We start from the raw sequence: 26,873 nt of genomic DNA on the forward strand, positions 1-26,873 counted from the left end.
CTGCTGAGAAATCATGCCTTCTTTTTAGGAGTCCTACCTTTTCCCCTGGGAGTCCTTCCAGTCCTGGTAATCCCATTGGTCCTGGGTCTCCCTGTTTTTTAATTTTTTTTAAATTAAAAGATTGCATACATTAGAATTTCTTTACTCAACATGAGAAATGTTGAAGAGCAAGCAACAGCAGATTATTTAACTTGAGACTACCGTAACAGCTAACCAGTTATTAGGTAAACAGATTTTGTTATGCCTTATTTTACTGATTTACAAATTAAGCTTTTCCCAGAGTCTCTGTGTGAGTATTTGGCTCAATGGTTTAATTTTGATGAAAGATGTAATACAGAATTACAGAACTAGGTACTGGTACAGAAAGATGCATTCAGCTTCCAGGCATTATGGTGAAACAAAAAAAGAAGTTTTGTGAATTTTTTTGAAAACAAATTATTAAACTGTTTTAGAAAACTGTCTTACAACTCCATGTTTGGCTGTCACTGCTGAGAGGTTTTGGTTTGGGTTTCTTATTGTCCTTCAGAAGTACCATGTGTCAAACTATTTGGGGAATTCTCTATCAAAACCAAAAAATACATACATACATACCGCTGTTCCAGGATCCCCTTTTGGACCCTGCAAAAAACCCAAAAAACCAAGCTACATTTAAAGAAGAGCAGTTACATGATAACATTTTTTTTTTTAATGACTGCATTAGAGTATAGTTTGCTAATGCAGTGCCTTTAGAATCATTATTCATTCCAGTCCCAGCTGATTAATTTAGTAAAAAATCTTAGTAATATTTTGGGTTTGTTTTGCTGTTCCAGCATACAGACAAAGACAGCTCTATTGCTTGGTGCCAGCCCATAACTGTGGTTACCAAAGAGACAATCATCTCTAAACAAAAACTTGCCTATGGTGCTAAAAAGGAGGAGAATGTAAATAAGTGCACAGCATCTTTAGATCCATGGAACCAAAGCAACACTGTCCAGCTGCAAGCTACTGCATCTGCAGTGTGAAAGACACCAGCCCTGTATTACTTCCACAATCTAATTCTTAGTTTTACACATTTTCCTGCACTGTAGCAACATGTAGTGAATCAGTGACAAAACTCAGATCAGAATTCCTGAGCTTCTCATTTCTGGCACCAAATTTCACTACAGAACTATGCCTCCAAGAACTATAAGTACAAAATTACACATTTTTAGTATGAGAAAACTTTCACTAAAAGCTCCAATACCAAATTATGTACCATTTTTGCAGCCTTTACTTTCTAGGATGAAATGATTTATTCAAAATAAACCACTCTCCAAAATGGGCTAAAATGCTTGGCAAACAGAAAATCACAGTATGTATGCTACATACCAATCCTTATTATTGAAATCTTTCACAAATAAAATGCAATTCCATGCAACTAACTCTCCTCTGTTTCTATGTCCTTAGCTGCTAGAAATGAGATTTCTGGTAGCACTTACTGGAGGTCCTGGTGGACCAGGATAACTCGCGACACTCACTCCTCCCTGTAACAGCAAATTTAAAAGTTGAGTTGGGCTAAAATTGGGTGGGGATTGAAAAAAAAGCAATTAACATTAAAGAGAAATACCTGCAGTTTATATAAGCTGCTCATTCCATTTCTTTCATTGTAAGGCATACCCTTTAAAGCATAAAAACCAAGTAAGTGTCACTTATGAATTATAAAGGCAGAACTATTGCCCTGTTCAAGTCCTGTAGTTCAGCAAAGCTGTGGTCTCCTTTTTGTTCTCAATCTGCCAAAGATTCCACATTCCAGAAGAACATAAGATACACACCAACACAGCTTGGGGCTTTTTTTAAAATTATAAACCAAGAAACCTGTAAATCGGTGTGCATCATATTTTGATATTTATTATTATAATTCTCCAGAATAAATTTTGTGTTAGGTACTATTCCACTCAATTTAGAGTCCAGTGAGCTCCACAGACTTTCCCTATGTTGCCTGGTCTCTCTGATATCAGGGATCCAAGCTGTCAATTTTACTCTAATAATATTGGATTGGTTGAGTAATTTGAACAGGTTTCTTAGAGGGCTTTAGTGATCTGAACTTACTCAGTGATGAACTGTGAGGAAGAAAAATGGAGTCGGAAACCTTTCGAAAAAAGACACTGTTACTGTCCTGCAATATTAATTTTTATTAGACCAACACTCAGTTCTTTATATTGCATTACATTTTACCCACATATTGTTCCTAATATAAATTCAAGATATAAAACAAAATGTCTCACCGGAGGCCCAGGTGGTCCAGGTTTCCCAGGAGAACCTTCACTACCCTAGTACAGCAAGAGATTGATGTAACTCATTTACTGTAACTGGCCACATCTATTCCACACTCAAGCCATGATGACCACAATGACAATAAACAAGAGATACAGTCAATAAGAGCAGGTAATATCAAGAATAAATTCTCCTGCAGTGTTCCTGTTTTAGCTTTAGGGAAGGCATGAATCATTACTTTTTACTAGTTTTTATTTTGTTAGTTACTTGCTGCTCTATGTGTAGTAACTTCCTTATGGCAAAATAACATTGGTACCCTGGGTTGGGAATCATTTCATGTGTACCAGGAAGGAGAAGAAGGAAAAAAAAAAGAGTTGTTAATATGAATTTCTAAACAACTGGCAGATAAAAGTTAACAGGAATTTTATGCTTTGTTTATTATTTTGCAAAAGCCAGTCCTCGGCTGATCATTCATATGTAAATAAAGAAGAGCTACAGTTTCAGAAATTCAGTTTAAGTAGAAACATATTGAATATAAATTAAGATTTTTTTTTAATAATCTTCCTTACTAAGAGATATAATGAATATTTTTTTGGTTGTTACTGTAAAATATTCATCCATTGTTACCTGTATCTCTAGCCTGTTCTGCTATTGTGTACTGAATTGCTTATATTATACAGGGCATAGCTGCTGAGATTTTTACCCAGCAGAATCATGGGGTCTGTGGATAGTAGAGTTGCAAAGTTTTCAACATAAAATTTCCCAAACAAACTTTTCAAAATATCATCACCACAATTCAGATAAATATACTGTACAACTTGGAACAAGTCTGTCAGAATTTTTCACTGGCTTTGTTGGATCTTATTTAATGTATGTCAGTGATACACTTAAGTCACAAATTTAAAATTACTGAAGTTGCAAAAATCAGGCTAAGTGCTCAATGCCAATAATTAGCTCAGCAGAAAAATATAATTCTTACTGAACATTTATACTAGGATAATTTACAAATGGCCCTGTTAATTGTTAGAAATTGTCAGCGTCCTAAGAGTGGTTTGAAGAACTTCATGGAGAATTAAAATCCTATTATTTCAGAAAGCACATTATGTGATCAATTCTCCAGTGTGTCCCAGATGAAGGACAGAGGAGAAATTTACTGGGGCTTTATTTCAGTTTACTTCATTACTTTTCAGCCATGTGACATTTTCCACTTTTAGAATGATGACACACGAGCTGTAGAGCAGGGGCTTCTCATTCCCACCTGTGTGTGAGTTGTGAACAAGGAGCTATCAAAGAATTGTGTTCAGCATTCAGTTAGATAAAAAGGAAAGAAGTGGGGTAAATTTCTGTTACTGTGATCTGCAAGGAGACAACTCTCAGTCAAATTTTATACTGAAATAATTTCAGAGCTTTACAAAACCGTTTTCTTTCTTAGTCATACCAAAGTTTTGTAGGGAATTAGAATCCCACATGTGGATGTGGCAGTGCTATGCCTGGAAAAGCCCAGAGTACTACTGAAAGAAAAGCTGTATTCCTACACAAAAAGTAGAACTTGACCCAGAAAAGATTTTGCAGTGAAGTTTGGCTCTGCAGTATTGCTCTGATTTGAAGTAATCATGAAATTGTATTTGACCTCATAATATCAAGTTTCTGATAAAAGAACATAAAAAATTTTGAAAAAAAGCAGTTCTTTATATATATGTGTGTATGTATATATATATATATACACACACACATATATACACACATATATATACATATTATATGTATATATAAAAGAGTGTAATATAAGTATGAAGTCAGCTCACATAATTTTTCAGAATAAGTAACACCCAATAACTTTCAGTTCTTGTACAACTGCTTTTGAATATAATATTCATAAAAGAATAAGAAGTACAGCAAGAAGTCACTAGTCATATTCTATGTCAGAAATATATTTTCACTTTCCTAAACCTTATATGTTGTGTTATGCCTAAAGAAAATTCTCTGCAAATAAAATACACAAGGACCATACTTTAAAGTATAAGCCCATATGCACAGCACTGCTTAAGGAAAGTTGTAGTGAAACACCAATAAAAATTTGAAATTTGAAACATTTTTGTTACATTCTTATACTTGTTTAAAAGACTCCCAAAACACAGTGTAATGGGATTGCAAAACCTTCACAGACTTGTACCAAGGTTAAAAAGAACGGATACCTTTTCTCCTTTTGCTCCAGCTGGACCAGGATGTCCAGGTCTTCCTGGGACTCCCTGCACAACAGAGAATTGTTTGTATAAGTTAGGAAACAATGACACACAATATTTTTGCAGTGTCACTAATTTTTTGAAACATGCCTTTTGGAGGTAGTTTAAACCTAATTATTGTTCTCCTTCAAGTTTAAATATTTCTTTTCTCTTTGATGCAACAGCTGTGTCCTGATAAGTTCTTTGAAGGGTAAAACACGTCTTCACTGTTTTATTTTTACCTTGGCAAATTAAATGTGGTGGCACATCTTGATCCAGCTGAGAATCACATTTTACTGCTAAATGCCAATTTATGAATTCCACATTAAACTTCTTAAACGTGCTACAATTTTTGAAAGAAGTATTAGTGTTGTCATGAAACCTAGGAATGAATAACGACCATACTAACTAATGTCATTCCCATATGTAGAAAAGAATATTTGGAAACATTTCAAAGAGGACCTCTCCCAGTAATTCCAACAACTTTAATGATATATTTCAGTGTCTTTAAATATTGTCAGTTTTTTCTCATTCTTTGGTTTTGAATTGTGAAATCAAGTAACTACTTTGCTTTGGCAATAAGTTTTTTTTCAGAATGACTAGCTGGAATTATTTTTAGGTTTTATTACTAACATGACCCTAACTTGGGTAAAAATACACATTTAACTGCAAGTTTGCACATCATAAATCATGTAACTACACAGTTACATTCTCTAGTAATGTCAAAACTTCAAATCTATTTAAGTTCCATAAACTTTGAGTCCAGACAATTATGGTATTTTCAGTAACATCAACAGCAGTGTAGTTTACTTCACTAGCTTCAGAATGGGTAAGATTTTATTATTAATCTCCTAAAAGAGAAAAGAAAGGACTAGATTTAGGCAGTTATAGCAAGCCCTACAGAAATAAATGAGATCACAGGTGATACCACACACTTACGGATGGGCCACTGGGTCCTGACACACCCGGCAGTCCAGGAGCACCTTGGAGACCCTGGAGATTAAAAGAGCACATGTCTAGTTCCTCTCCACTTATATTCAGCATGTCCAGCAGTACTATACCTGCATTACAGTGCATTTTCTTCTAAAATGTAGGCATTATTTTTAGTAATGTCTAAAAAATAACCACCCCACCAGGTGGGGAAGAGAACCAGGTTATCATTGAATCAGGTTAGAGGCAACTTCTTTCTTGAGTGATAAACACCACTTGTCCTTCAAACTTTCACATTTTCAGCCTATATTTTGTAAATAGCTTTGTCCTTAGTTGTGCAGATAAGAACAGATGTCAAGCTATTCCTTAGAGATTAATATTCTATTTTCTTTTATTAAAAGGCGTTTTTTTTTTTTTCTGGTGAGAAGACATTTAAGCAGGCTTGTCACTATTACCTGATGCAATCTAAATGAAATGGTACTTTCTGCCTCATTTTTGGTTTGGCTTTTTGGTAATTGAACATGACATTTTACATAGTATTTAATGATCTCCTTTCCTGCTTGTATTCTATTTGATTGTCTGAAAATCAATGAACTCCAGTATCCACTTACTAAACGTACCAGCTGTGCAACTCACTGCAGTGGGTGCAGGTGGGATTTGAGACAAGTCTGTGTCACTGAGTGTCTTTCCTCTGCCACACCAGGCTCAGGTGCAATTTTAGACACGTGAAAGTGATGTACTAATGAGAGCTAACACTCTTGGTTCTCCCTGTAATCCACAAAGAGAAATGGATTCTTCCAAGCAGTGATTGATTTCATCTGTCCATCCTCTGACAAGACAAATCCCCTCAGAAAAAGCGCATTTCTCATTTGAAATGCAATGTTTAAGAAGGAATGGCTAAGGAGGCAGCCTAGAAAGCCACAGTGGTCAGGAACCCTGAAATTGGTGCTCTGAGGGGGAGACTGAGGGAAGAAATTGGGAGAGAAATAAGTCAGCAAAAATGTAGAGATGGAGAGATATTGATTTTTCTTTCTTGCTTCTACACACAGAGAACATTGATCCACTTCTGCAGCTTTTCAGAGTGGCAAGGTAACTGCTAATGTGCTCTCTGCTCCTTTTGAACTCCTTTAGTCTGATGGTACATTTACATGAAAAATTAATATGAAACCAAAGGAATATCTTCTGTAATTCTTACTACTGATATTAAAAAAACCTCCCCTGATAAAAAGAAGCGCTTTGAAAATGAAGATAACAAGTTCACCAAAGATTAAAGGGTGATTGGAAAGCATATGGAAGTTAATGAGCATATTTCAAAGGCCTTCAGGTAGACCTCTCTCTCTTTCTTCCCATTTCTTCCCATTCCAAACTATGATCAAAATAAAAATATTGACATTTGTAAAAAGAAGTTACTTTTAAAATGTTTTCATACATGTTTCTGAAAAGAAGTTTCACTTTCACCCTCAGGTCATAAAGTTGCTGCAAAACATGGAAAATATCAGAGCTCACCAGCTCTTAAAAGGTGAAGAAACATATGAATAATGAACTTGTTAACACAGCATTAATGAAAAATATACAATGAATTTGCTCTACACTCCTTTAAAAAAATCTGCTGGACATAAAGTTGCGGTTACCTTATAACTTCTTAATTTCCTGCAATATCTTATTTATGTCTCATCTGTTTAATAGTATTTGAATTGTCAAAATTGTTTTGCTAATGCCTCATTCCTCCTAGGGCTAATTGCTAAAGGTATCCCATATGGCACACAAAGTATGTGTTACCCTTCCATTTATTTTTTAAGTAAAATTATGAATGAAATTTGCTTTTGGCTGCCCTATCCTTTTAGGGAATATGTTCTGAATTCCACCTCAGGAGGCATGTGAGGTGTGAGGTCTATATATCATCATCTAAAACCAAATATATATGTAAATATAAAACTAAAGAAAAAAATAAGCATGATATTTTAGGCTGACAACATGCAAAATTCTTGGGCATAACAGTAGCAGGAGCTGCATCTTTTTCTTGCACATACAACTGTGTACTTTTGTAAGACAAGAATACTGATAAACACATTTTTTTGGGAAAATATTCTCTTATTCTACTACTCTTTAAAAATTCTTAAGACATCATGGCCTTAGTGCTGAAGAAATGTGAAATGCTTATAAAGAATTACAAACCCCTCAATCAATACACTCTAAATTCCTTTTGTATTTTCCAGGTGCTGTGTCTTGTAACCAGCACTCCTAAATTAAAATAAACATGTTTAATCCCAGTTAAGTAGTTTGGAGTTTCAAAGTGCTCACCACATATTTTTTAATGGGCTACTTATTTTAACTCCTCAGTAGGCTAAGGCCACTAAGAAATTCATTTATTTATCCAGATTAATTTCCCTAATATCTTCTGCTGTGGTGACTTTTCTTTCTTTTTTTTTTTTTCTTTTGCACTGATAGTGTTCTTGAAATGTTAACTGCAAATATTTCAATTGAAAATGAAAGCTATAGCAGCTATTTTGGATTTGGCACCACAAGTCATTTGGCTTTTTTCCTACTCCATAAAGACATAAAAATAACTCTAAGAATGTAATATAAGATGAAAAATATTGTAAATACTTTAAATTCAGCCTATTAAAATATTTTTCAGTTTCCACTTAATAATAGTTGCTGCTATTACTGTTCACATCAGATTATTTGCTTAATGGGAAGTTTTCAAAAGTGACTTCTAAAGGGGAACTACCAAAATGAAAGCAAGTATGTTATAGACATTAAGTATTTTCTGAAAATATTTGGCATTAGCCTATTTATTGCTGTATCTTATATCCTTAAAGATTAGCATGCAAATGTATGTGAGGCTTTAAAATATACAAATGAATAAAAATCAAATCAATGTTATTTAACTGAATAATAATATTCAATCTTATTGAAAAATCAGGATCAAGGGCTATTTATAGCACTACATTACTAACTCAGCTGTTGTAAAGAACTAAATAACATTCTTTGCATTTCATTTTCAGTCTAGGTCTTTATTCAGGTTCAGATAAGAGTGTAGAAATGAAGTAATTTTACCTCATCGCCCTTTTCCCCCACAAGCCCAGGAAATCCACGTTCACCTTTGCTTCCCTATGAAAACATAACATTCCAACAAATATTTTCTATTAGAGAACTATGAATTTCATGCTCTGTAGGGCATTTTATATACACTCAATAAATGCTAGCGTGATGCCCTTAAAGCCATAGTGCCTAAAACATAAAGCAAAGGATAAAAACCATCCGAAAACTTCCAAATAAACCTCCCCACAAGGTGAAAGGAAATGAGTGGTTTGTTCCTAGGAGTAAAATACTCAAAAGACCTTAAGATGGAGACATTAACACCAAAGAGCTTGAGTGCTTGCTGAAATGGAGAAAGTTCACTTCCATGGAATTAGTCTCGATGATAGGAACTATCTGTATCTCAAACCATGTGGCTTTTTATCTGATTCCAGAGAAGCAGGATTTTGATTGATGCCAGTGACCCTTCAAGGCTAGGGAAATGGCTGTGCTGCTCCCAGGGGAACAGGGGCAAGGGCACAGGGCAGCCCAGCTGTGCTGCACATGAGGGAGACAGGGGAAGTTTGCTTCTTCACTGCAGGATTCTCACCCAAAGTGAGTCCAGAGATAGCAAAGCACTGCTGGGCACTCAGATCTGAGCCAGCTTTAATGGAGGCATGACACAGAAAAGCTGTCTGGGCCTGGGACTCAGCTCAGGCTCTTTTACTCACTCAACCTAGACAAAGGCAAACTGACACATGAAGAGGCCTGAAACATAAAAATCATTTGAAATTTTAGACTGCCCAATGCTGCAGGGATACAGATGAGACAAAAAAGTCGAGTCTCACCAAGGTAAGAATCTGTCTTTTTGCTTTTAGCAAGAACCAAAGCAATGAAAAGTACACTTTCAAAACTTACTTTTGGTCCTTCTCTGCCAGGAATGCCTGGAGGACCTCTTGTGCCAGGATCACCCTGCGGAGCAGACAGAAGATGAAGTGACAAATAAATGTTTTTATGACATAGATCTGATCCGTGCAGACTGATCCACGCACACTGCTTCCTTCCTGTCCTTCTGACCAAGCCTCTGTTTTTAACCCAAAGCTTCTCTTCACTCCTTGCTCTCTTCTAAACCATTTACTTGCTCAGGGAGAATTCCTTGTTTTCCTCCCCATCTCTCACACTCTACTCAAAACATGCAAACACATTTTTAGCTCTACTTTGGATTGCCCCAGACACACCTGTGTTTAGCTTTGAGCATCTTCCTTTCAAGGATTAGTCAGAGATGAAGGCTACTTGTTACTCTCTCCAGCTTCAAATCTGTAGTTATTTAAAAGTAAATGACCCCTGCATTGCTGAGAGAAGTGTTTGCCAGCTAAATTGCAGTCATACAGAAATGCTAGCCCAAAACCCTGAGAAATGAAGAATGAAGCTTAAAGAAGCAGCAAGAGAGAGAGCTCTGACAAGAAAAGCATGTACAGCAGAAAGGCAGCACAATTACAATCAAAAGGAAAGACTTAAAATAAATCAGATTTGGAAACAAGAAAGTCAATAAACCCTAAGTAGATGTATTAATAAAGGAAAGAAGAAATGATGTGAGCTTTTCATATTGAAATTCTCCTGAGCACAGTTTTCATTTCGAAATATTGCAGAACACTCCAAATTTCATTATTTTCAAAATAATATCTTAGAAATTCTAGACTATTTCCCCCATTTGTGTATTACTGAAATTAATACTACAAACTAAAGTGAAGAACAAGGTATATTTGTAGCAATTCATACTGTGGGCTGGATATGCTGAATAGGCCCTTGCTGGCTACAATCTCCCTTGCTGTTCTAACACTATTTTGCTAAATTTCTATGAAATTCCTTTCTGGAGTTTTTTTTAAAAGAAAACAAAAAATTTTAAAAAATATCACAATGCTATTTTAGGCTAGCCCTGTAAGTCAGAACCGAACCTACAGAAGCTCTCAAGTTCATGTTTGTTTAAAAAGCATGCTTATAGCAAAAAAAGACATTTAATCTCTGAAAAATTTACCTTCAGTATAGCACCCATGTCTCCCACAAGTGGAAGTGCAACCTGAAATTAAAAAGGCATCTGCAGTTAATGTTTTACAAAGCACTATTGATTCTGATGTGTTTTCATTGCTTCTAAACTTTGTATCATTACACATAGAGCTGATTTTATATATATATATATATATGTTGGTTTAATCTACTTTTTAATGAAAAGTCAAAAGAAAAAACAGGTTTTCAGATATAGTAAATATCACAGTCTACCCAACTTACTGATTGTAATTCTTATGAATTACAATGAATGAAATGTCTCAAACCATGACAACAGCCTGACTCCTGAATGTACACTAATATTGTTTTTGTAGCACATCAGCAACAGCTCAATGTTACTGGAATGTCTTGTACTCTCACCTGATTATCTTCAATTGCTTTCCTCCTCCTTTCTCCTAGGCTTTGACTCTACTGTCATCTGTAGTACAAATTCTGGAGATGCCAAAGCTAACTTCAATAAATTAGCTCAGATACTGGAAATAATCCAGCTACAGCAACAAAAGCAACATATGTAATATTTTCCCTGCATTTAAGCATTAACAATTAGTGTGTTACTCCTTGGTGCCACTGCTAAATTGCTACCAATACTAAAGCTGAGCCACTTAAAGACCAGTCAGTGGATCTATACTGTACTGAAACAGATCCCAGATTTCCAAGACCTGCCATTAAATTTATCTTTAAAGACTCCCTGTTAAAAACTCATTGCCATGGTTGTCATCAGCTTCATTCACAGACTCTCCAATTACTAATTCTCTTTTTTCTGACAATTCCCAAATCTAAAATCATATCTATCCTAGGCATACTATAAAATTAGACACATTCAAAACAAGCTAACTTTTTTTTTGTTTAGCATGTTTCAATTCTTTCAATCTTAAAGAATAAAAATAAAATATAAGCACTTTCTTCAGCATATTCCAAAGACTGCCAGTTAAAAGCAATGAGTGTCAAAGATCAGCTCAAGAGATGCACTGCTGAATATAATTAACCAGAAATATAATCAGCACACTGTCTATAGGGTGGCATAAGCACCTTTGAAAGCATGCCAAGTTGTTTTTTAGGGTGAGACAACACCACCTAGCACAAGCTGAGGACATAGTTATGTAAGGTGTGAGTCCATCCTCTGCACAGAGGTAAACTGTACATAGACAGGATCAGCTGCTCTTAAAAACCATTTGACAAGACTTGAAAGCAAAAACCTACATGGCCTGACTTTTCACTCCTCTCCTTAGGACCTTTTTCAGCTAGGCAGGCTATTACCACATCACCTGTTGGTCTTCCTACTGGACTAGAAGGGTAATTTCCCCAGCCTCTCCCCTTTTGCAATGTTCTTATTTTAGCTGCTCTGTCAATGTCTGGCACAGACCCCAAACCCTGAGTGTGGAAGGGTCCTCACCCCAGCTCAAAGGGCACACACGTACGAGACCAAGCCAAGTGCATTTGTGCCACACAGTTCCCCTGCTCTGGGTGTAAGGCACGTCCAGCCTGGCTGCAAACACACTCTCCAGAGCCACAAATCTGTTTGTTGTTCTCTGAATAAGTGTATGAATTATGCTGGGATTTTGGGAGTGTTAAAATGGTCTTAATTCTCCAGATTCACTCCTGCTTGCTACATCTTCCTGGAAAAAAAAGGTTTTTTCCAAAGAGAAGAGTATTTCAAGAGAGCAAAAGGCAATAACTGTCCTGTTTGTGAGTTTTACCATTTAGACCTGTCTGTTTAATAGCAGCATCAAACATTTTACTTACATTTAGTTTACAATGTGCTGTGCATTCCAGACTTATTCTACTTATGGATTTTGGGTTTCATTATTAAGCACTTTATCCTCATCTCTCTTGAGTTAAATCTCGGTGACTTCAGACAGCCTCTGAATTTTGATTACATCTTCAAAAAGCAAGCAATCTTTCCCACTCCAAATTCAGAGTTTTATCTACTTACCCAAATGAAATTAAATCACTGACAAGAACTGAGGATGGGGGAGACTTCTCTTTCCAAGTTTGAGAATAATCTGCTAAGTGACACTCAGCTCCATGATTCTTGATAAGCATTAACTACATGGTAATTAATTCTAAGCTTAAAGAAATATCATGACAGTCTCAGTTTTATTGAGGCCAAATACATAACATGGCTGTTTTCTGTCTTTCCCAAGTAAGTATTTCTACTTTATCTTCATATCACTGGTTCTTCTAGGCTTGCTATGCTATCTCCCCTGATATAAATTTAATACATTTGCACCAAAGCAAATGCAAAAGCTTTCCCTGTATACGTACAGGATCACCTGGAGGGCCTGGTAGTCCTGGCTTTCCATCTCTTCCTGGAGTGCCCTAGAAACAAATGGAAAACTTGAGGGCCTAAATCCTTGATGAGGCACACATTACTTTTTCTTGTATATATATAAACTGCCACTTACATTAATACCAGGGGAACCTGGAGCTCCTGGTAATCCTGGAGGTCCCCTAGGGCCCTAAGTACATGAAAGGTCATTTAGGGTATGAGAATAACTTTCCTACAAAATTCTTAAACTAAAGTAATGTTTTTGTATCAAAGAGAAAATGAATACCCTACCTGCACACCTGCTGATCCAGTTGGACCTATAGGACCCTGTAAGAAAACTCCAAATAATCAGTAGTTACACTTTCTGGGATAAGGGAGATGAACTTCACCTAAAAATGCTGAATGTGGGATGTTTGTGCAGTGTTCACTTTGAGAAAGGCTTACTTTAAGGTTTGGTTTTAAATCCACATGTAATTTTGCCAAAGTCAGAGACCTCAAGACCTTGCAAAAGCCCATTTTTTAGGGCAAGCATTTCCAAAAATTAATGATCTGTGGTGAAACTTGGTATTTAGCAAGAAGATTCATTAAAAAAGCTAATGAGCAGTTGAATAGAAAGAGATAATTTACATATAAATGGGTAATTTTAAAAATTCAGATTAGAAAATATTGTAACTGAAAATATTATCTTAAAGTATTATTATTTCAGATTAAGACATTCAAGGTGAATGCCCAGTCACCTTTCAAAAATATTTTCCCTTTATACCAGAGCACTGTCCATAAACTGAATTGTATCAGGTGATATACATTGGTTGACTGAAGAGAGATTGCCTCAGTGGAGAGGCAGAGATTGTTTCACTGGAGTAAAAATCCTGCAATAACATGTACCTCCTACCAGGTACACCATCAACATCAGCAATTCTTTTTACTGCAAACTCTGAAGGCACTGCAGGTGGCTTTATTTAAAGGCATTAAAAAGAAAGAAACCCGGGAAACAAGCAGAATAACTGAAACAGTTATTGCTGTACAAATGATTTACTATGAATGCCTCAGATGTTTGTGTCAACTTGCTGCATGTTTGAACTTAAGCTGCACAGGAACCCTTGAAGCAAACTGGGAGCTGGGAGTCAGGCCAGAAGGGAGTTCCTGGCTTTTCAATGTGCTCTGTTTGCCCATTGCAGTTGCTCAGTGATGAACAGCAAGATGCCCAAATTCTGGGTGCTGGTTTACTTACTGGTGATCCCTGAATGCCTATTCCAGGGGGCCCCATCTCCCCAGGTGCTCCCTGTACACCAGGTAGTCCTCTTTCTCCCTGTGAAAGGTACAAGGCTTTCCATCACAACAGCTCTGAAAATGCAAACTATCATATTATCTTTTACAATAAAATAAAATTTTAAAATATTTTTAGAAACAGAAATAATGTATTTGGCATACCTTTGGACCCCTTGGACCCGGGTTTCCAGGAACACCAGTGGGACCCTAAAAGAAACCCAAAACAAAACAAAACAGGAAAAAACCAAGACAAAAAAACCCAAATTATGTTTTGAAATCCAAGAGCCTAGATAAATTTAATGGTCAAAATTAGCAAGTCCTTAGAAATAGACTTGTCACAAGAAATGTGACAAGTTTACATATCTTGCTCGTTAGTGCCAGTGTCACTAGGATCATATGTGATACTTACACTATCTCTAGACCACACTAATAGACTAATAGACTTACACTATTTCTATATTTTAGTGCACTTATAATACCACTGTAAAATATATTTTGATTTTGAAATTACAATTAAAAAATACTTGCTTTGTGGATTGCAACTGGAAGTGACTAAGTTTAGACTAGTTACTAGGAAGAAATTCTTTACTATGAGGGTGGAGGCACTGGAACAGGTTGCTGAGAGAAGTTGTGGATGCCTCATCCCTGGAAGTTTTCAAGGCCAGGTTGGATGGGGCTTTGGACAACCTGCTCTAGGGAGAGATGTGCACTGCCCATGGAAGTCGGTTGGAACTAGATGAACTTTAAAGTATTTTCTAACACAAACCAATCTGTGATTTCTTTCATTGCACAGTGAGAATTCTTTCCCAGTTTCCCCTGCAGAAAATAAAGTCAGGAGAGACTTTTCAGATTATGGACTTACTGGTGTTCCAGGCAGACTTGGTCCAGGAGGCCCCATATCACCTTTTGGACCTGGATGTCCAGGTGGTCCCATAATCCCACCAGGGTCACCCTACAATATAAATTTGAATCACTAATTGAAATGTGAGGATTTTCCCCTATGAAAAAGCTCTAAATATTATCAAGTTTATCAAAGAAAGTGCCGGTACTTTGAAATTATATAGAGAAGAAAAAATGTCCTCATATTTTCCTTCAAAAAGTTACAGAATTAGAGACATGGGTCATATAACCATCAACAATAATCAGCATTCTCTTGGTTTTCCATGCTTGCAATGCATCTGATCTACATTTCTTGTTCCCCAGGCTCCTAATATGCAGGTTGTCATTAAACTCTGCCAACTAATTCATAACAGCAGCTGAAACAACAGCTGTCTCTCCCCAGCTATCAACCACTAGTGCTAAACCTGGGGTCTTGAGTGTATTCCTCTTTACACCTCTGCTCTTATTTCAATACAAGCAGTGTCTCTTGCTCCCCATGGCTAAACTCTGCTGCTTTTGCAGTAAAATTGAGCCTTTTGTTATGCTGGCCTCTTGTCCCTTGCAGGCTCCTGCAACACCCTTTCTGATTTTGTCTGAACCACCATGTCCCATTTTGCAAAATGGGTATATTCTTGTCCTTGTTCCAGTTATTTTCTTTGCCTTTCTTTCAGCTCACTTCAGACTGGAGTTTATTGGTTTCCCTGGTACCCCACAATGTATAAATACCACACCACACCCCATAGCTCAGAGCACACCTGTATATCCTCATTTTTTCTCCTTCTTTACATTTAGTATATACACACACATAATTTTTAGTCCTTGCTGATGGAGATGAATTCTAACTAAGGGATTTCTACACAGCAAAATACAATATCCTAAGGAGATCCAGCCGTAGCTTACATCTGAGCTAGTGTAGCTGCCCTAGAGCTCTGCCAAGATGAATATGTCTGACTGTGAAGTGTGATTTTACACATTAGTCTGGGTAGGACACTACCCTGAAAAGGTTGTTCTGTAGTCAGGACCTGAAGTGACATTTCTGCACAGCCCAGATCTAAGGGCACAGTCCAATCTCTTTGAAATATTACTTGAATTATTCATCTAAAGAGTGACTGGGTTGCCAAACTGGCCTGAACCATCTCCAAGTGCAGAGATGTTTCTTCTCCAAGACACAGGGGGTTGCTGCTGGTACATTTTAAAATCACACAGCAGCCACACAGATGCACTACAGAAGAATGGAAGGTTTCTCTCGAAGTGAAAATTTAAAATGCTTTAACATATCAAGCTTAATGAAAAACACTTAAAACATACCTTGTCTCCTTTAATTCCTGGGTTTCCTGGTACCCCAGGATCTCCTGGTAAGCCCTGGAATCAATAAAAATATAAATGTACATTTTTATAGCTATTCCCTTAATGGTTATATAAAAACACAGATGAAAATCAGTTTACACTGAAATATTTAATGTGCATTAATATTGACCCCAAATGTTAAAGACTATAAGTTAATGAATGCCTCCATAATTAAATATATAAATCATTTTTCTTTAAGTTAAAATGTAATAATCAAGATTATTTTCTGGACCCTACTGGGGAGAATTGCAGAGACAAAACGGTTTATTTCTTCTATTTCAAAGTAATTCCAAGTCTTGAAAATCAACTGTTTTTTCAAGGAAAGAAGTAGCACATAAAAACTTGAATTTTAAGTAAGTGACTGATCTCCTTTGCCCATGGAGGGCTGCATGATTTCCCATACTAGTTAATTATTCAAACTGGTATCTTAAAAGCCTCAGTTAATTTCTAATACTTCACATTAGTTAATCCAACAATTCCTTTTAAATGTTTTAGATATGTAATGGACAGTCAAACATTTTCACTAAATAAAGTATGTTCCCGCCTTTCTTTTGTCTTAATCTTCTCATCTTTCACATTTTGATTTTAACTTCAGTATTTTCCCTTTTCCTTTTCATGAAGGATTTTTATAAATGCAGAGAAATGAAGATAAATGAAAAAGATTAAAATCTAAATAGAAACTATTAAATAACAAGTAAGGCTTAATTGGGTTCTTTCACAATACTGCAACAAATACAGAAATTTTTTTCCATGACTGTTCAATGTTATTCAACCAACTATTTAGTCAAGCATTTTGTTAAGAATACCAGTAATTTTCACAGTAAAGGATAAAATTGCCCAAACTGAACAGTAAAATCTTAGTATGAAACTTAAGCTGGACTGGAAAATGAACTCTCTCAGAAAAAGACAAGGAAACACATATTGGTTTAATTTTTGTTCTCAGTGTAAAACACAGTTTTGTGTACACTGACATATGACAGATGACAACATTTTCATGCCAGTAGTGAATGTTCAGCAGCTGTGTTTGCTTTCTCTGCTGCATTCTGTACTTAGTACAGACAGCTACTCGTTTTACCCAGGCATCCAAACTAGAAGCATAAGAAAGAAAGTACCCTAATGAAGAATATTCTGCTTATACCAACACAAAACCATTATGGAAATGAAAATTTATGCTTACTGATCATGGCCTACCCTATCCATTTTTGATATTGGTATAAAATACATACAGCCTCTCCTCTCTCTTCTAAGGATTTCCCAAATTTTTTTTAGTTGGGCCAAGCTCAAGTGGTGTCTTAGGAAAGAAAGAAGTAATTCTTATCTGCTAGATGACTCTTTGACAAGGTAATTTAATGTAAAAAGTAACCCCAATATCCAGATCCACTCCAGGCTGTCAAGCAGAGTAAGAAGCACGATATAGATGGTTTACTGAAACTCAAGATAATGGCCTGTTGAGGGAGGCATCCCATCCTACTGTGCTTCAACCTCTGATAGCTGCAGCACCACGCAGAAAGGAGCAGCTACGGTGACTTCTGTGGCACTGCTTCACTGTGCACGCACCCCAGCTACAGCTGGAGAAATGGCACATAAATACATACAGCTTCTCCTGGCAGTCCCCTGGGTCCAACAGGTCCTGGAGGGCCTTGCAGTCCCTGTCAAATGATATAATACACACCTGAGGTAAAGGTCAATCAACTACTGCAGTATGGTGTAAAGCATTCTTATATGCAAATATATTAAAACATCAGGCATTTAGAATTGTCTTCCACATGGAGTAAGAAGGACAGAGTTTGCTCATTCTCCCTTACTCTAACATTTAGTTCTGTAAGTCTTGTGGATGGATATGTATAAAATCCAAAGTATGTATATAAAGCAAATACAAGTAAATACAAAGGGAATACCTAAAGGGAAAGACATAAAAAAAGAACAGATCAAGACTTCAAGAATCATTTTTACAACAACAATTTTGAGGCTTTTATAGCCACATCCATTCTCACTGGGTCTTCTTTTCATGATCTAAAAATTAAAATAATATCCAACATGAATACTGTTGGGTGGCAGTTAGATTTAATATTTCTAATTCTGTGTTTCATACAATTCAAGGCATCATGAGAGATTCTCAAGAATGTTTGTGCTTCAGTTACTTATTTCACAGAATCACACAATTGCAGAATGGGTGAAGTTGGAAGCAACCACAGTGGGTTGTCTGGCTCAACCTTCCTGCTCAATCAGGGTCATTCTAGAGCACGTTGCAGTTTCTTTCAATGAGGGAGACTCCACAACCTCCCTGAGCAATTTGTCCCTTGTTCAGCCACCCACAGAGAAAAGGTAGGTGACTCCTCATGTTCAGGTGGAATTTTCTGTGCATCAGTTTCTGCCCATTGCCTCTTGTTCTTTTGCTTGGCACCACTGATAAGAGCCTTGCTCCTTGCCTCACTAAGCATAAAGAGAATTCACCCAGCTAGCAGAGGATTTCTAATTGCAAAATGGGTGCTCATATTCTCAAGTGAAAAAATAACACCTGCGTGTTGCTTGCATATTCCTTTCTGTGCGACACTGAGAGCAACAAGAGCTTCATGTAAAACATAAATTTTATGTAAAATAGCCATGATCCACCTAAATAATTTGCATTCTTTGCCCATTAATACTAGCTAAAGAGTTGATAGCTTCGGAGTCCTTTTATATAACAGCACAGAATGCAATTGTTATTGGATGAAATAACATTCACTTACCTTTGATCCTGGATTTCCAATAAGACCAGGTGGTCCAGGATCTCCCATTTCACCCTAATGATTTTGTTTGAGAAAACAAAAAAATCCAGGCTTACTGCTATGTCTTCTAGTATCAGCTATGCATACTGACAACATATACAGTATGTACAAGTCCAAAAATACCTTATTTCCTTTTGATCCCTCCATTCCAGTCTCTCCCTGAAAATAGTAAATGGAACTATAAGAAGTTAGAAATTAAAGTAGGATCAAGTAAGAGCTTAATTTGCTACCTTAAAATATTGTTATGCAGTTTGCAGACTTAAATATTGAGAAAATATAAAATAATTTCTGCTGCCTTTTGCAAACTCTGAAAGACATAGCAACCTAATTTCTTCTGCAAGTTTTCCCAAAGTTTTAAAGGAAAAATGTTTGAAAACACTACATTTTCTTAGCAGCATTTCCAGTCTATTCATCACCACTACATCTCTTCTGGTAACCAATATTCACCTCCAAGCCCACATATTATTACAGTAGGACTTATTCTGATTATTATAAAATGTTAATAAAAAAATCTCAGTAACCTTGAGTTTTATATTTAAAAGCACAACTAGTTTTGGTCAAATATAGTAAGAGAGGACAAAAAACTAATTACAAATTCGGAACATAGGTAAAGAGAGTCTTACAGAATGAGTGTTCTGAAAATTTGTCTCAAAATAAGAAAAAAGTTATGCACACATTAAACAGCTGTATGAGAACAGCCTGATGTTAAATGCCACACTAGTGGCATCAAAACAGCACAGATCAGGCCACATAAAACTTTCTGGAAAAGCTGAAGGAAAGAACCTTCAGGGAATAAAAAAAAAATCATGTGCTCTAAACTCAGTTCATGGACAGTAGCAGCAACAGAAATGCTGAAAATCAGGGCACCTCTGTTTTTTATTTATAACCTGGGAGACCTTGATGGACATGTAAGAAGGAGACAATACATATGCTATTCCACATAATCCCTGCATCTAATGGATGTCTACAAAGAAAAGAATTACAGAATGAATATGGTGTGACAGTAATCTCAACTGTGTATTATTCACAGCAGTGAATATTCAAAACATGTTATACTTACTGGGTCTCCTTTGTCCCCTTTTTCAGAAGGCTCTCCCTAAGGAAAAGTAGAAAAGAAGTTAACAGATTTATTTAAAATGGTAAATAGCACATATGTCTAGTTTGGCTGAAGAGTCCTGGAAAATGTGGCTATTTAAAAACTGTCTAAAATACAAATATATGTATTAGAAAGTTTGCTTGAGAGATGATGTTGATTTAATGCCAAGACCATGACATTCATGATCCCTTTAAGCAGGAGCACAAAGGAAGGGTCAAGAACATGAATTAAAGAGAGTAATCATGCATCCAAATCTGAAAAATTCTCAAGCACAGGTGCTTTATAACACACAGAATCATAAACCTCTTGTATCAATGGAGTAAAAATACTGTTTCTGCCTGCATGAAAATTATATAGGAATATATAGGTATGACCAAAGAAATCAAGAAGCCTCACAGCTGAATGGGAAAACAACTATTAATCAGTAGAACTATGTACAGCACATGTTCCTAGAAAAGCAAAATACACTTCTGTTCCCAAGTAATACCTTCTGAATCATACTGTAGAATTTATGCTTAAACTAAAATATACTAAATAAGAATGTTAATGTGCAAATTTTAATAATTTAAAGCTTCTTGTTTTTTCATATAGATATTGAAGATCATAACTTGAAAAAGTATGACTGTCACCTAATTAATGAGGCAGCCTCTGATCATAAATATATATAAAAATAATTTTAAATAGGTATTAAGTAACAGTCTGAATGCTATTAAAGCTAAAGGCTTGGTGAGCTGGTAGAACAGGGAAATTTACTTGCCTATGTAAATACCCTCCAATAAGGGGCTTGAATAAAGTCTAAGGACATTTAGAGATGGACAACTTTTCCCATACCCAAATATTTTCCCTTGATCTCCGGTATATTTTACAAGATTTCATTCAAAATCAGTACATTGCATCAACTTTTAGCACATGAGCACAGAAGTAAGGAATTAACTCACCTTTTCTCCTTTTGCACCAGTCATTCCCAATTCTCCTTTTTGACCCTTTTAATAAAATTAATTATATTTAAAATCTTTGTATTCTGGAGAATGTAAATAACCCCCTCCTCTTCTTTAAATGTACCTTTTTCTGTGAGGGCTACAAAATCTTAACGATTATTACAATGGAAATCAAGCTTAAACATCTGCAAATGAATTTAAATGGCTGTTTTCTATAGAAGATCTGCAGGCTTCTCAATAAAGTGTTGTCAATTGTGTCACATATCCAGAGCACTTGTCTCTCTTCTCTTAAAAGTTTGAAAGGCATGCAATTGTTAAAATATCAGTGAGCTCTTTATACAGGACAGATACCTATAAACAATAAAGTATGCATTCAGAATTAGATTTCCATGTAATTTTTTGAGGCTGTCTGTAAGTATTTTTGGTATAGAAAGCCTCATCGCTACAGAGAAACTGCTTTAAATATTCATTATTTACTATCCAAAATATTTTCTGAATTTCAACTTTTTCAGAGTCTTTCCCACATAACTGGCAGGGCAGCTCATTTGACTTCTCAGATGGCATTATAGAAACCATCCATAATTCCTTCAGCATCTCCCCTTTCTATTCATACTAAAGGAGAAAGGATCACATGCTGCCTCTGCAGGATAACACAATGAGTGGATATTGGTCTACACAGATCAAAGTGCCAGTCATCTCAAAAATCTATTCCTTCAAAGCCCATTGGGATAAATCAAATAAAATGCACTGTGTTGAGGGTGGCAGGGACAGGTTGGGTAGGCCCTTTGAAACTTCTCCAAATTCATCCCAAATGCTTACAATGTCTCCTTTCTGGCCTTTAAGTCCAGGGGTCCCAAGTATTCCCAGTAGTCTTGTGTCACTCTGGAAAGAAATATTACCGCAAATATTAGAAAATGCCACCATTTAGTTCCAGTAACAACTTGTTTACCATAACAATTTATTGTAATTAACCAGCTGTAAATTCCGAAGTCCTAATTTACTACTAGAGAGGGAATAATAATAAATGCCCATGCAGTACAAGTAGGTAATGTGTTGCAAAACACATCCTTTATCACACATTCACACTCCTGCCACACTAGCAGAAAATGAACAAAAGTATAAAAGGCAAATGTCTATGTTGACAATTGCTATGCAAATCTATGATTTTTTTTAAAGTTCAACACAAATAACATATTTTTATGCTCATTGTTACAAAGCATTTCTCAAGTATGTTCGAAAAGAGGAAAACCCCCAACTTCTATGAAAAAGAACTGAAAGCTTTTTACTTTGGAGTACCATGAAATGTAAAAAACCATAGAACTAATTTAAGTCTACTCCAGTAGAAAGACAAACGACAGGGAACAGGCTCCTCACATTGCTTCTCAAGGAAGACAGACTTAAGGACGAGAAGGTTCAGGTTCTATACTTGCCCAGCTTTTATTGCACTGCATTTATTTACTCTTCTGTACAAGGTAAAGACAAAATAAAACACAAAGCAAATGGTTTCCTTTTCACAAAGTCAGACATCCTAAGGGGAACATGTTTCTTTGCAATGACAATGGAAAAAAACCAAAACCCAATAACCCTAAAAAATGAGCTCCTGTCAAGAGCCAGGGAATCCCAATCCTAGAACACATGCCACTGGGGTGAGCAGGAACCCTGAGTAAGCCAGCTCCCCTTGCCATATCTCAATTTCCATAGCTCTAAAATGGAAAAATATCACAATGAATAAATGTGCCATTTACACTGTGTTAATTTTTTCAGAAGATGGTAACTGAATATAAATTGAAAAAAAATCAATAATTATTTTAGAAATGCTAATTTCCTGATGGATTCTCCTTGGTGTTTAGGGTTTGTAACACTGTGAGTATAGTAATTATCAAGATCACCTTCAGAACAAGGTGCAGAAACCCAGATATGTGAGTACTGATGACAAGTAGTTGACTACCACTGGGCTGAGAATCCAGGTGTCTGTTACTGTGAGTACGCTACAAATTATGATTTATACTCAGTTGTGGTTTCTTTTTTTTGTATATATGAAGGGGAAAAAAGGGGAAACAATTACCTAAAAAAATCAAACAATTACCCTTCTATTCTTTGCATTTTTATAGGTAATTTGCTCTTTAAAACCAAATGTTGGTAAAATACACCAAGGCAAAAAAAATCTTAGAAAGTTAATGCTGAATTATCCCATAATAGTCTAAAACTACTACAAATTATAGTGATTCCAAAACATTTCCTGACCAGATTATGTTATAGTTTCAATTTCTTTGTGTTTTGGTTTAATTTTCTATTTTTATGTGTTGGAGAACACTGTTGATGAAACTGATTTAGATGCGCTTTCCAAAGATATTTAGAAGCAAGTTCACTAAACGACCTTATATCTCCGTATGGAAAACGGGTAAGTATGAAGGATGACAAACAGAGGCCTTGAAGACCCAAGCAAAGGATAACAGAGGTCTGAGTGAACAAAAATGCAAATCATGAGGCACTGTGTATCCATCTCTGAAGGCATGTAACATACAGGGCAGAACTAGTTTCTTCACAAAAAGAAGAGAACAAAATGCGTTTATTGAACACATGTAAAGCATCTGATTCATGCTGAAAATGCAAAAGACTTAACAAGAAGGAATATAAGAACTGTCACCTGTAAAGAAAGGCACACAGGAAGAATGAGGGCAGCAATGCTCCCGCTCTGTCTCCCACCCCATTAGGGATCAATGCTACTACTTATCCTCGGCAGGTTCCTCTCACCTTCATTAAGGCAATACTGCTGATCTTGGTTTGCTGTTCAGCACAATTTGCTGCTGCAATCAGCAATTGTATTTATAGTGCTCTTTCACTGCATACATGGATCAAGTAAATGATGCTTCTAAAGGCTTGCATCCAGCCTCCTTAAAAATCACTCTGATAAAGTGATTGATGCTGACCCAGAAAAATCCTGCTTGCAATAAATTATTTAAATACATTGTGCAATTACCAATACTTATTACAGCAATCAGAAATTGCCATACAGCAATTAGAAAATTTGCAAATAATCAGACAATAAACAGAGAAATTAGAAAAACAGTAAAAACGTTGTTAATTATGATGGGCCTTAAGAGCCAACACATTTCTTGGTATCAGTTTCTCATGGTTCCTAGAAATACTAACACAAAGAAGCCATACTAATATTCTTAGGATAAAAAAAAGAAAGGTGTGAAAATATTTATAACAACTAAAATGTGTTCAATACCTGGACACTTTAAACACCCAACCGAAAGAATACCTTGTGACATCCTTGAGAACTTGGATAAAATGATGGAAGATGACACCACCATTCCCTGTGCTGTAGGGAACCTCAAAAACCACAGAGTATCACTCAAATATCATTTCACTAATGCTAACTGAGGCACACTGCAAATTCAATACTGGAATGTGAAAGACTGCTTGATATCTCCAAGGTGCTGTGGACAAAATCAGCTTCTGTCACAATATGTAACAGCATGGAGAAAAAAACAAGTTACTGGTGCATACATCTGCCTAAATGAAACAATGGCAAAGCAGAGAAGCTGTTTTTTCTTTGAAGACCTCTTTGTCTTGTCCTTGATAGGAATATCTCAATCCCATCCTAAAATGTATAGGAATTAATAGGTTTGTTGTTGTAGACTTAAGCTGACTCTAAGAGTCAACTTTAACTAGAAGTTTGCATATTTAGAACCTTCTACTTGAATCAGAAAGCCAACTCCTCTTTCATCTGGAATCAAACAGCATTTCCTTGTTGAACAGTTAATTGCTTAAGACAGAGTCATTAAAGTCTTCAAACTAGACAGCTGAAGTAAGAAGAAAGTTGATAAGTTATCCAGGACTTAAAAGATAATTAATTTATAGACACATACCATCTGGTCTACATTTTTTTCCAGAAGATTGTTAGTTAGGAAATATTTTCCACCTTAAGATTACTTAGAGCATTACAGTTAAGATTGTTAGTTAGGAAATATTTTCCACCTTAAGATTACTTAGAGCATTACAGTTATAAGAAACACAACTTTTGGAGACAGAGCTGTGTCATTTCCTGAAGATCATCACTGTTTATATTTCTTCTTGCAGAAGTAACCTTAAAGAGACCATCATGATTAAAGAGATTGATAAGGCAGAGGTGGAGAATGAGTTACCAAAAATATGGTATAAATAGAGAAAACATTGCTGGTATCAGTGAAAGCTTTTTGGTAGGAAAAAGAAACTGGTAAGGAAACCAAACGTGAAAGCCAAAATATGTAAAACTTCAATGCATGTACGTGAAATAGGAGACCAATACAGAAACTAAGCCTCTAGGCATAAAAAATGCTCTATGCTTAACTCCTAATACATGCTTCTAAGGTGATATACTGATTTGGGATGGATTAAATATCATAATTAATATAAAAGAAATCACTTCAGTGATAAAAGCAGCTGGAAAGGTATGTTTGACATGAATTTAACTCCAGAATCCCTGTTCAAGGAAAGATTTTAGCACTCATCTGAGAATGCTAAATAAGAAAAATACCCTGAATACATGTGCATTCTATTCATGTATAGTTAATGCATTCTAATATTAAAATAAATTAATTCCATCCAGGCTTGACCTGCATGACTTAAGTTGTGATACACACATTAACCACTGTACTGGGGAAATAATGTTGGAATAGTGCACCTTGAATTTTTGAACAAAATGGTTTTCTGATCAGAGAGGTTGCATACTCCCAAATCAATTAAGCAAGCTCCTCCATTCTCATACAATGGCAAACACTACCACAGCTTAAATGACTTGAAATACCTGCAATAAGAATGTAAAAGCTCTGCCAAGGTGAACACAGTCCTATGCAATTTTAACATTTTTGGTCTTTTAACTTCTTTTTGCTGCAGGTGGTTTTATAATTGACACAGTATTTTTATTAGTCTGTAATACAAACATAAGGACAATTCTCATGGACTGCTGGCAGATATTTTTTAAATTATGCCTCCTTGTCTTTCTATTTTACTCTTAGAATCATGACAGAGTTGGTCAAGAAAGAAATATCAAGTTCAGTTTAAAGCAAATAAGTTTAGAAATGGGGAGCTGGTGCTTCACACTAACAGCCTGGTGGTCCCCACATTTCCTTTCTGAGTTTCACCAATCAAAACCAAGTAATCAGAAGATGGATGGGAGGCAAGACACATGGCAGCAGGATAGATGACAAGGCAGGAATGTGACTGGAGTGCGGACTGAAACTTGTAAAGGGATGCAGAAAGGGGGCAGGAAAGAAACTACCTTTTGAATTAATTTGGAATTAGGTTTGGAAAGTGGTTTGGAATAAGGAGTCAAAACTTTCATCATTTCTCCCTTAGATACTACTTAGTCATAAACCCACACAGACACCAAATCAAATCTCCATACCTCATTATAATGCTTGTTCAATGAGTCCAGGATTCCTTTTAGTCCAGATGGGCCCTATATGGAAAAAATATGCATGAGAAGGTCATTTTAATTTAACAAATTTTGTGTTTGTTTGCATATCTTTTTTTAAAAAGCAGTGGAGATGTGAAAGTTTTTTTTTTTGGGGGGGTGTACAGTAAATTATCTTCTGTAACTTCATTATTTCTTTTTTCTGGCACAGAGGAAGAACAAAGTTAGTTTTTAAATCTCTGAATTTTGAAAACCAGCAACTTATTTTCAAGTGAACTGGTCAGTCAGATCTGGCAGCAATTAAATCCATATAAATTTTAATACAAGTTCCTTCTGGTATGAACAATATTCTTGTTCTGCAGCATTTTAAAGCTCTTTCTACTAACTCGAAGCACAAGTTTTGATGTAGAAGCAGCTCCTAGTGTCAGTGAACA

General features: G+C 36.0%; 1 protein-coding gene across 5 annotated transcripts in view; it reads right to left on the reverse strand.

The window, feature by feature from the left end:
- COL19A1 (collagen type XIX alpha 1 chain) overlaps window positions 1–26,873 on the reverse strand; it is a 185,041-nt gene that overhangs the window by 28,683 nt on the left and 129,485 nt on the right. For all 5 annotated transcript variants that reach the window (XM_074538452.1, XM_074538449.1, XM_074538450.1 and 2 more), the window contains 24 exons: window positions 26,431–26,484; window positions 21,855–21,917; window positions 21,036–21,080; window positions 20,062–20,097; window positions 19,125–19,160; window positions 18,963–19,016; window positions 17,829–17,882; window positions 16,195–16,248; window positions 14,870–14,959; window positions 14,170–14,214; window positions 13,970–14,047; window positions 13,030–13,065; window positions 12,875–12,928; window positions 12,735–12,788; window positions 10,441–10,482; window positions 9,324–9,377; window positions 8,445–8,498; window positions 5,394–5,447; window positions 4,428–4,481; window positions 2,244–2,288; window positions 1,586–1,636; window positions 1,458–1,502; window positions 592–618; window positions 38–91 (listed from right to left, as the gene is read on the reverse strand). In XM_074538452.1, the coding sequence (XP_074394553.1) occupies window positions 38–91; window positions 592–618; window positions 1,458–1,502; window positions 1,586–1,636; window positions 2,244–2,288; window positions 4,428–4,481; window positions 5,394–5,447; window positions 8,445–8,498; window positions 9,324–9,377; window positions 10,441–10,482; window positions 12,735–12,788; window positions 12,875–12,928; window positions 13,030–13,065; window positions 13,970–14,047; window positions 14,170–14,214; window positions 14,870–14,959; window positions 16,195–16,248; window positions 17,829–17,882; window positions 18,963–19,016; window positions 19,125–19,160; window positions 20,062–20,097; window positions 21,036–21,080; window positions 21,855–21,917; window positions 26,431–26,484 (1,233 nt within the window). The remainder of the gene's footprint in view (window positions 1–37; window positions 92–591; window positions 619–1,457; window positions 1,503–1,585; window positions 1,637–2,243; window positions 2,289–4,427; window positions 4,482–5,393; window positions 5,448–8,444; window positions 8,499–9,323; window positions 9,378–10,440; window positions 10,483–12,734; window positions 12,789–12,874; window positions 12,929–13,029; window positions 13,066–13,969; window positions 14,048–14,169; window positions 14,215–14,869; window positions 14,960–16,194; window positions 16,249–17,828; window positions 17,883–18,962; window positions 19,017–19,124; window positions 19,161–20,061; window positions 20,098–21,035; window positions 21,081–21,854; window positions 21,918–26,430; window positions 26,485–26,873) is intronic.

This window comes from Zonotrichia albicollis, chromosome 3, assembly GCF_047830755.1.
Source record: "Zonotrichia albicollis isolate bZonAlb1 chromosome 3, bZonAlb1.hap1, whole genome shotgun sequence".
In the NCBI taxonomy this organism is placed as follows: domain Eukaryota; kingdom Metazoa; phylum Chordata; class Aves; order Passeriformes; family Passerellidae; genus Zonotrichia; species Zonotrichia albicollis.